The sequence below is a fragment of the Charadrius vociferus genome, unplaced genomic scaffold, assembly GCF_000708025.1.
Source record: "Charadrius vociferus isolate BGI_N301 unplaced genomic scaffold, ASM70802v2 scaffold371, whole genome shotgun sequence".
NCBI lineage: Eukaryota > Metazoa > Chordata > Aves > Charadriiformes > Charadriidae > Charadrius > Charadrius vociferus.
The window spans coordinates 83,063-93,792 of record NW_009646861.1 but is presented as its reverse complement, the minus strand read 5'-3'; the positions used below and the strand labels follow the sequence as shown (position 1 = coordinate 93,792).

Below are 10,730 nucleotides of genomic sequence, written 5' to 3'. Positions count from 1 at the left end.
TGGAATACCTGCCCCCTGCCGGCTCCTGGGGAGATTAACCCCATCCCTGCCAGAACCAGGACACTGAGATTAGTGTTTTATAACACTGCCAAGTTCTGCATTTTGAAACTGACTATATGACAGAGGCATCTGAGCCATCACTGACATTTGGCATTCCTTCCCTCATTTCTGGCAGAGCTGCCGCTCTGGCAGTGACATTTCTGGCCCAAATCTCTCTCAATGAAATCACTGGCAAATTTCCCAACTCCTTGAATAAGAACAGAATTGGGTCCCACGACCAGAAGATGCACGTGCATCTCTCATCATACTGTAAGCAGCAAATGGTCATGATTGCTATCTAGCAATCCAAACTGAGGGGCTGGTGACATCTGAGAGTGAGTTGATTAAATTTAACGTATGCCCATCAGGTAGGGAGTGGCGAGAAACTAGAAAACATCCTTGCTTGCTGATCAAAAGACAAAAACATGACATAAGTGATTACTAAAAGTATAAAAAAATATTTTGTTTAGACTATTTTTCATTAAAATCCACCTGTGCGATTCATTTCCCTGAACATTCTTTGGAAAGAAAACAGCCCAAAAAGAAAATCCTTAAAAAATATTTTCTACTTTTTGTACATTTTTTAGAAAGAGTTTTCTTTATTTCATTCTGGATGAGGCAATGTATTTCAGCATTTATAAAACTGTAGTGCAGGAAACTTTTCACAAAATCTTAGAGCAGTAAGAGGCAAAACAGAAACACTGTTTTAGAAGCAGCAGGTACCATTTCTAATCTAGGACCTGTACTGAAGGTCAAAACTTCACAATGGAACAATTAATAAAGGAACCCATTAAGGTCTGATTGTTGCTGCTAAAAAGGAAGGTTGAATTTCAGTCCTTTGAAGTAACTGAGAATGATTCAGGCCTCATTACAGAGATATAATCTACATTCATACATTTATGTTCGTTATTCAAATCTATTGGGACAGATTGAATTCAGTTAAATAGTGCATCTTTCCTGTGGAATTTTTCTCAGGCTTTCTCGGGCTAACCTAAGAGGTGACCTGACAATACAAAGTAGTGGGGTATTTAGGGATTCAACTGTGCTATAAATGAAAGGCTATACAAAAAGTAGAAAAAAGAATAAGATATAATCTAAAAAGCTATGTCAGCCTTTCATTTGGACTCTGTTTTGTAAATGCCCTCCCTGTCATCACATGGGATTGAAAAGGACTCTATGTGTTGTAGGAGCTTTAAGTACTGCACTGAATATTGCACCTGCCAGAAGCAGATTGAATATGAAATTCCAGATATGTGGGTTTTGTTCTTAACCACAAGATCTTACAACCAACATACAGCCAATCACAAGCTAGAAATAGGTCTAAGCAGAACTCTTCTTGAGAAGAGTAAATTCAAGATGGTACCTATTTTTTAAAAAGATTAGGGGTTAAATAGTTGCCACAAAAGGAAAGCCTAAATCAGATTCACCAAATATTTTCTGAAATGCTTTGCACTCAGTGCAAATACATGCAGAATAAATACTCTGAAGTACCATAAACAACATCATAAAACATATTGATTGTAACATTAAATGCTTTCATATTTAAGGCTGTTTAAATGTCACCCCACAGAAGCTGAACACGTAAATTTAGGAGCAAAGTCTCTCCAGAATAAACACCATAATTGGAGAAAATAATTTCTAATTTCTGTTGTGAAGTTAACAATATATTTAACACCCTAATCTAATGAATCAGTCTAATTTTAGAACTATTTGTTCTTTTCTGCATTTTCTGTTGTTTAAATTAAGAATCACTCCAAATGCCAAATGTAATTACATAGATGGTTTTCCACTGCATTCCACTGATTTGTGTTATTAAACTGCCTCTACTTCAAAAAAGTTCTGGGTTTATGTATTGAGGAACTCACTGTGTTTCTGTACTGCTTCACTTCTCCGCTACTCCATTCTCTTAGTGAATGTTCCACCTACTTGCATTCCAAACGTTATTTTACAATACTAGATACTGAACCAAAATTTAATGTCTTGCATGCTGCCCATATCCTGTCAGTCCCTGATCCCTTATCCTGGTGTTAAAAGATAGTAAGTAAATCATATGGAAGATGCCTGTTAATTACTGGGAAAGTTGACAGTTCAGTGATGGGCTAGAAATATGAATCTGTCATAACATTCAGTCTGTGAAATGACAAATCCATTAGGAGAGATGGAATCAACGGAAAAACCCCTCCAGGAAAATAATGGCTTGAAAAAACGCTTTAAAATAGCCTTAAAAAGGAAAAAATTGTATCTTTCTGGCAAAGGAAACTGCATTAGTTAAAAAACAAAACAAAACAAACAGCAAAACATTCAGACAGATTTTATGGGGAAACCTTTGCAATCCCAATAAAGCCCCTTTTGCTTTGAAGTCAGACATGTGATTCAGTAAATGACTCATGTTAGCAATTAAAAAATGGTCATTTAGGGCCCTGATTTCTTTTGAGAGAAGGAGGGTGGGGGTGGGGAAAGAGACACTTGAGAGGCTTAAAAGGAAGAGCAGGCTAAGGTATGAACTTTTTATTTCAGCAACGGAAGCGAGAAATCAGTGATTCATTAAAGGAGGGAGAAAGACCTCCATGGTAGCTGGTAAAAAGGAGCTAATTACATCTTTTCCCTTTTTACTCTCTGACCAGCATATAATCTGCTTTTCCAGGGTCTGTCTGTAGTATATACTTCTTTGCAACCTCTCCACCCAACCAGTCCTCCAGCGAGGGGGGAGGAGGGGGAGATCTAGCAGGCAACAAGCTCCAGGTTGCTTTCTCAAGCACTTTACTGCCAAAAAAATAAAATAAAATCCTCTGCTAGAAAACAAGTTTCTTTTGTGGGGATGGTTGGTGAATGGGGGGAGGGAAACCTCCTTAGGTTCAGCCTGGAAAAAAGGGAAATTAGTAAAGCATAAGTCTCCAAGCCACGTTGGTGGCCAGTGCTCTGAGAAGAACGCTTTAGGAACAATTAGCAACAAGCCAGCTGCTGCTGCTGCTGCTGCGAGCAACTCCCAAAACTCTCTCCATAGCTGCAGCAGCAAGCACTGCTTGCTCCAACTGTAAAAGGATTTCAAATGTCCCACCCCTGCTTGACCCCCTGCAAATAAGGGTTGACCACAAGAGCCACATCCCACCTCGGATTTGTAATCGCTGATATTTAGTCTACAGCTTCCAGCTTGTTTACAACCAAAGCAGGAGAGACAAGTTGGGGTTTCTATTTCTCTCAATTTATTTTATTTTATTTTAATACTGTTCTGGAGATTTCAAAGCAAAACAAAAAAACTGTCTCCTCTAGGGTTGTCAGTGAGAAGGACGAGTTGTGCAACTGGTTTGGGATTTCCAAAGAGGCAAGGGGGTAGGGATCAGAAGAAGGTGCAAACCACAAAGTACGGGTAAAGGGGGTGTGTGTGAAAAATCCCTTCTGGCACCCTTTTCTGCTGGTTATTATTTATTTTTGTTGTTGTTCACTTTACTGTCATCTGTTTTTCAGACCTTTCTGTATCTAAGATGGTGAAGAAAGGAGTGAGGAAGAGAACAAAATAACTACTGGGAAGTCTCAAACCAGGTTGGGGAGTGTGTGTGTATGTGGGGGGGTGTGGGGTGGGGAAGAGAAAAAGGAAAGAGGATTAACCACAGCAACCCCCCCCCAAAAAAAAAAAAGAAAAAAATCCAACAGCTCTCTTTTTTCTGAGGGAGGACTCAAAGGATTAAAAGGCAGCAACTTCTGAGGTGATTTGTCCCCTGAGTTATGGATGTTGGTGCACTTACTTCAGGCCAGATCAGAGCTCAGAGGGATCTAACCAGAAGCAGCAACCACCGGCTCTCCGCTTGCCTTTTACAAGGTTTTACCCTTCCAGTATGTTTCATTTGATAAGACATTTTCCAGCGCCCAGAGTTTCAGTACAATGTGCAAATGGATACTGACAAATGGTGCCTCAACCTTTTCCCACCTGCCTTGTTGCTCCTTGCTGCTGCTCTTCTTGGTGTCTTCTGTGCCTGTCACCTGCCATGACCTCGGCCAGGACATGCTGTCCCCGGAGGCCACCAACTCTTCTTCATCATTCTCCTTCCCCTCGTCCTTCTCTCCTTCCAGTGCGGGGAGACACGTGCGGAGCTACAATCACCTCCAAGGAGACGTGCGCAAGAGGAAGCTCTACTCTTACAACAAGTACTTTCTCAAGATTGAGAAGAACGGCAAGGTCAGCGGCACTAAGAAGGAGAACTGTCCCTTCAGTAAGTACGGCTCTGCCGCCGCGCTAAGGTGACGCCTCGGCGGGGAGGGGGCGCGGAGCAGAGCTGAAGTGGGATGTGCTCGGCTCCTCCGGGATGCCGCTCCCTGCCAGCCCGTATCTGCAAATCTCTCCGGTTACATTTGTTTTTTAAGTGGCTTCGCCGAATACAGTTTGTTTCTTTGCCTGGTAGAAGAGCAAATTGGAAAGATTTGTAAGGATGTGGCGGGGGGGCACAGTCTCTCGAATCTGAAAATCATTATCCCCTGTCATTAAAATGCCTTGACGAGAACGCTATGTTGAAATAATGCATCGATTTTCCCACACACACACTCTTCTTCCCGAGCCGCACAAGAGCTGTCTGCTCTGCGTTCACTCCTCCCCGAGCCCGGAAAAGGGGGTTTTCCTTCGAGCTGGGTTTTTGCCTGGGTTTGCACTGGAAGTCAGCGCGCGGCCGCGCAGCCGCCCGCGATAAGGCGATGCTTGTGCCTGCCGCGTCCCTGGCATGCGTGATGCGCCCCGTCGCTTCCGGGTTGCGGCGCCGCTATACTACTTACTACTCGCTCCGTTGTAAACATCTGGGGCTGGATTCGCACAGACCTCACACGCATTTCATTGTCTCTTGGGTTGGGGAGTTTTTTGTTTTTGTTTAAAGAAATTATTTCAAATTAAAAGTCATATGGCCGTTTCCATGGCTGTAGTTTCAAGCTTTTCAGTAGTACTAATTAGGCTTTTAGTAATAGCATGCTTCTGGTAATGTATTTTTGGCTGTCAGTGCTATAGATGTACCCCCTTTTTTTTTTTATTTTCCTGCCTGTGCAATCTCAAATTGAAGTAACTGTATTAAATCACAATATATTGCATTGTAATTTAAGCGACTGCATCCCACTATAGGAGCATGCTGAAAAGGTAAGCTCTGTTATATAAGTGTTGGAGGAAACTTTCTAATTTGCTTCACTGGTGGAGAACCACGTTTTGGTTCTTGGACTGTCTTACATAGATCCAGATAAACCTGGGGATAAATATTCTGTTAAATTAAAACAACTTAAAGTAACTTAAGGAGATCCCTTGTTAGCTAATGTCTAAAACACGGAGTACTTCAGCAGATTGCCATGCTATATGATAGACATTGCTGTTAATACCACTGTATTTTTATTAAATACCCATAATACAAGCTTGCAAACAGGGAGGAGAGGGCTGCTGTATTGTATTGTCACTACTTCACCTGCTCTACTTTGTAACTTCATACTTTATGATGCAGTTAATGTTTGTAAAAGCTTTAGATGTCAAAGCAGCTGAATCTTACCACCTCCCTTTTTATATATATCACAGAGAGCCAAATTATTGAAAAACAAAGCTATATGATGAAGGCTTCACTTTGAATTTGTGTGGAACTAGGTCCTAGCACTGTATTTCTTAGATTACTTTTATTTGTGGAGGAGGACAGCATCATTCACCTAAAATGGGATTCTGAAAGCTTTGTGTGCATCTCGGGACACCAAGCCATTCTGTGTGGAATATTGCTGCCAAAAAGGCTATAAGGGGCCCAATCTGACAACAGTGTATTCAGAGAAGTAACTACTCATCTGAGCAGTCCCATTTAGCCAGCAGAACTGTTCAGTGAGTAAAGTTGCACACATGCATGATCTTCTGCGAGATCTTGCCAAGAAGAGGTAGAATACACTGAAATGCATATATATACATCTTTCTACTCTTTCAGTCTACGTGCAAGAACAACCCCTTGTAACTATAGGGTGTGATTTTTATGAATTCCCCCCCCCCCGCCCCCAGTTTCCAGGCAGAGCATCAGAAAGAGAATTTGCATTCTTGGTGATGTCATGGTTATTGTCACATCTGCAGAGTATCTACTGAGCGAGAGAAGAACGTAATTTTTTTTCATATAAATGCAAACCAGTGCCATTATTATATGTAGTTGTATCCTGTCCCTCAGGCTTATGTCCAGTGAAGAAAAGACTCACAGTCTTAAAACTTGCAACATCTTTAAATACAAAACAATTAGGATCTTGCTAGCAGAAGATACGTCAGTTGTATGTTCTTCTTTAATAGTCATTATAGTTTGCAGTGGGAAATTGTGTTTTCTGTAAAAGCACATAGGCTGAGACCATTTAAGTAAATGATCTGGGCTGACCAAGAGGAGCTTAAGCCATATAAGCCATATATAAAAATGGAGAGAAACCTGCATGTTTCTGACTTTACTTGCACCCAGAAAGCTTTCTTGAAGATAGTGAAACTCTTTGGGTTTAATGAACAGCATGCATTGGGCTACATGATAAGCTGGTTCAGGAAAACTTGAACGTGTTTTCAAGTGTTACGCTATTTTTAATTGACTTTTAAGGCAATTGTTAAGTGTTATGAAGCACACACTTCAAATTTACAGGACAGATCTTAGTAGCTGAAGAATGGTAACACAATATGTGATGCTTAATTAGCAGCAGCTAACCTGCAATCTGTAGGGGGAGTTCTGTCTGAGCAAGGATTGCAGGATCAGGCCATTATGTAGGTACGTATTTAGGCAGTGAAGTCTGTGTCATTGAGCCTGGATATTAGTGGGAAGAATTGCTGGAGCAATTCCTGCGGGCTTTGGACCAAGCAGTGCTATGCAAAACCTACGGTAGATGGCAGCACAGCCACTGTCTGGTGTCACCTGCTCGAAGTAGGTGGACAAGAAGGGGCTGGATCCTTAGCTGTATGAGCTAATTTAGCTCAAGCAAAGCTAAAAGGGCTTACACCAGCTGAGAGGCTATTAATTTGACTTCTACAATTCTGCAGGGGAAAGAAAAAAAAAAAAGACTTAAAGTGAGACTTAATGTGAGAACTTTTCTCCATTTTTCTAAAGACTGATTAGTGGGCGTATGTGTTTTGTTATTTTACTGTCCATAGAGATCTGGTTTATTTTTTTACCAATTAAAAGGACTTAAAATAGGAAATAATACTGACTTAGTGAAGTAATTTGATCTTAGGTTCTTTAATATGAAATTTATATGTCTCACTTTAAGTCTTTTTTTTTTCTTTCCCCTGCAGAATTCAGTTACATACTTTATAACCAGCAGTATACAAACTTAGTCACTTAAGATTTATGAATGTGAAAGAATTGTACTATTTAATGTCTACATGACACTCTCCTGTTACCCTTACTGCGTTCCTGCCTTGTGGACCCTCCATGCTGATACTGTAGCCTTGTCATAAATCTGTTCAAAATATATAGTTGTAAGAAGTGTTTCTGTCTTCATAAACCTAATTTATAGCCACTTGAAAAAAAAAGAAAGAGTTAGGGGCAACCAGAAGTTTGTTCTTCTTAAAACCTCAGAAGAATGAGACCAAGGGGGCATACAGGCTTATAGATACCATGCTGCTGTTTTAATGGGAGGGTTCTCAGGTAGTGGCTTGGTCAAAGCTTCTCTCGAAGGTGGCATTAACTGAGTGAGCACTATAGAATGTGCTTACACTTTTGAAACATTTTGGATGCATTCAGTCGTAGGATAAGATCCTCTGTTTTGAATGAAGGCATTTTAAGATGACTTTCAGATGTCTTTGATGCCTTTTCACTTCAAATGGGAGTCAGATCAGATCCTGCAATAGGGGAGTTTTCTTCCACAGAGTCTTTTATTTTGGAAAAGGAAAAACCCTTCTATGAGCAAATCTGTGTTAACCTGTGTGTCTTAAGTTAAAAATATCAGGTACCTGTATGAACATAGGACAATATCTCCTCTCATGGAGGATTCCTGACTTTTCCTCTGAGCAAGTAATATAATTGCAGAAGGAAAGTTCTAAATAGGGAAAAAAAAATCTTTGTAAACAATATTGTATTTTTAATCTTAAGATTAATATTTGGGATGATAGAAATAGTGTCAGCAAAGCAGAGAAATGATTCAGTCAACTTGGGATTTGTTATAATGCTCTCTTCGTGGCCTGTTTTTGTTTGTTTGTTTTCTCAGTTTTCTGAAGAGCTTTCTGAAACAAGCACTTAAAGTCCCTTCTTCCCCAAAATAGCACTGAGTTGAAATTTCAGTTTGCATGTTTTGAACACTTGCTACTATTGCTTGCAGTCACCATAAGACACCTTATCCTAATATTCTGGGGTTCATAATCTAGTGACCTCTTTGACATTTTGAATGGCACAGATAATTTGAATGTTTATCAGCATTACCAACCAACATCAGCTTGATGAGACTGCATGAAGTAAGCTTTACTTGCTTTGGGCTATGAAAACCACATTATCAGATCAGAAACAGAGGAGTCAACGTGAGCACGCGTATATTTCTTGGTCTGTAGGTATACTAGTACCGCTAGTCTAACTGTATGTATTTATCAAACATTTTTTCCTTCTTTTGCTTCAACAACTTATTTTAATGCAATATTTTAATATCTTGCAGCCTTTCATTGTTCAGATACTTTGAACATAAAAAAGTAGTCAATGGTACTTGCAACCATTAGTTCTGTTAAATGGAAAGATCTTTTCCTAGCAGTATTAATTGCTTTTGTTGCTAGTGTCAATTTGTTGTAAAATATCTCTTAGTTACAACATAGTAAAAAGGAGACAGGGAACACTGTTACATAAAGTTTTGAAAAGTCAGCTTGGGAAAGCTCTCTGTGTTTATGAAGAAAATGAGGAGGGTGAACTTTGATCCCTTCAAGGAATTGCTTGGACAAATCCCATGGGAGAGGGCTCTAGAGGGAAAGGGGGCTCAAGAGATCTGGCTGCTATTTAAGCATCACTTCCTCCAAGCTCAGGATCAGTGCATCCCAAAGAGAGAGAAATCAGGCAAGGGAAGAAGGAGACCTGCATGGCTGAGCAGGGACCTTCTGAAAAAACTCAGGTGGAAGAAGGGGCTGACTGCTTGGGAAGAGTATAAGAATGCTGTCACGGTCCACTCCTCGGTGGACGTGTGATGGTTTGTTTCAGTTGTGATCTCGAAGCGCAAAAAGAAATGGCATCAGGCCCAGGGAGTTATGCTTTCAACACACAATGACTTTATTGGTTTTGCCCGTAAAGCGGATTGCGATAGAAAGAAAGAAGAATAGGAAAGATGAAGTAAAAAAGGGGGGAAAGAAGATAATAGCTACCACCATGGGTCCACAGGCGTCCCAATGGTCCCGAATCCAGAAGGCGTTCCGCTGCTTCTTCGACCGTCATGGTCTTTCGGTGTGGAAGATCTTCGGAGAGATCGGTTGTTGAGGAACCATATTTTATGTTGGGTAGCACACCTCGCTCCTCCTTAGACCCACCTCCACTCCACCTCTGTCCCATGGAAAGGTGCCAATCTCCGCCTGTCTGGCGTAAGGCTTCCACGCATGCCCAGAGAGGAGTGTCTGAGGCGTGGTCAGCTTTGGAGGTGGGTAGCTTCTTACCAGGAGGTGTGTTTTTGTATTATAATGACATTATAATGAGGAAAGTTCAACTGAGGTTTGAGATTCCTTCATCAGTGCTGGCACAGCCAGTGCGGTCCATCTTCTTCGACAGCAGTACTTCGCTTTACTGCTCCAGTAGAATAGGCTTGTACCAGGTCATGATATTGTCCGTACTTTCGTACCACGGTATCGACATGGCTCGTACCCCCGTACAATGGTCACAGCTCAGTCCTTTCTCTAAGTCTCATAACAGCCAGCTCAGCGAGCTGCTGCAAACTCATGTTCAGGTTTTGGGGCCCTAGTCACTGATGACAATGTTGAGACAACACTGATCTTCTGATCGACGCTTACACATGCACACAGAGCAAAGGGCTGGTTCCTTCCAGCTGAGAGTGTGGGTGGTCATGAGGGTGACAGACACCTCCTGTGATCCCTTTAGCTGGGACAACCTCCCTGCCCCCAGCTGAGCTTTGCCCTGGTGTTCAGCACCTGGCAATAAGGCTTTTAACAGACCCATCAGTCAATAACTGGATAGAAGCAAAACTCCTTGTACATTTGATCTGAGCCATACAGTTGATGACAGGCACAAGAGCTTGCCAAGGTTGCTGGGAAAACCACTTCCACTGTACATGCCGGTTGACAGGGTGCAGGCTGGGTTTTAAACTGTAGTTGTGCAGCAGCCAAGCAAAGCTTGCATGAGCAGCCCTACTCTTTGCCATTCCCTTCCCCACTGCTTTCCTCTGAAGCATTAATGCCTTCTAGTGGCGTTTGTCCTTGCATACTACTTAGTCAAGCAATTTCAGGCTCCGTTGGAGTCTGCTGAGGGGTTAAAATCTCTGTGATGTAAAGCCATTGTTTTGGCACTGGCTGTGAAGTGAAAGGAGACTTGGATAATCCATAAAATCAAGCAACCCAGAATTTCCACATGCAACATCTATTTCTCCCCCTTTAGTTCCCACAGCTGTACCCCTCCCTCTCCCCAGGCCCAGAGGCAACTTTGCTCCCTGTCCCCCAGTTCCCATAGTCAAATACCTCTGTCCTTGTTCCGGCAGGGATGGGGTTAATTTCCCCAAGGAGCCGGCAAGCAGGGATGGGGTTAATTTCCCCAAGGAGCCGG

At 41.8% G+C, this 10,730-nt stretch overlaps 1 protein-coding gene across 1 annotated transcript in view; it reads left to right on the top strand.

Moving 5' to 3' along the window:
- Window positions 1-3,678: 3,678 nt before the first annotated feature.
- Window positions 3,679-10,730, top strand: part of LOC104294717 (fibroblast growth factor 10-like) — a 56,576-nt gene continuing 49,524 nt past the window's right edge. The window contains exon 1 of the mRNA XM_009894360.1: window positions 3,679-4,247. Within this exon, the coding sequence (XP_009892662.1) occupies window positions 3,920-4,247 (328 nt within the window). The 5' untranslated portion in view covers window positions 3,679-3,919. The remainder of the gene's footprint in view (window positions 4,248-10,730) is intronic.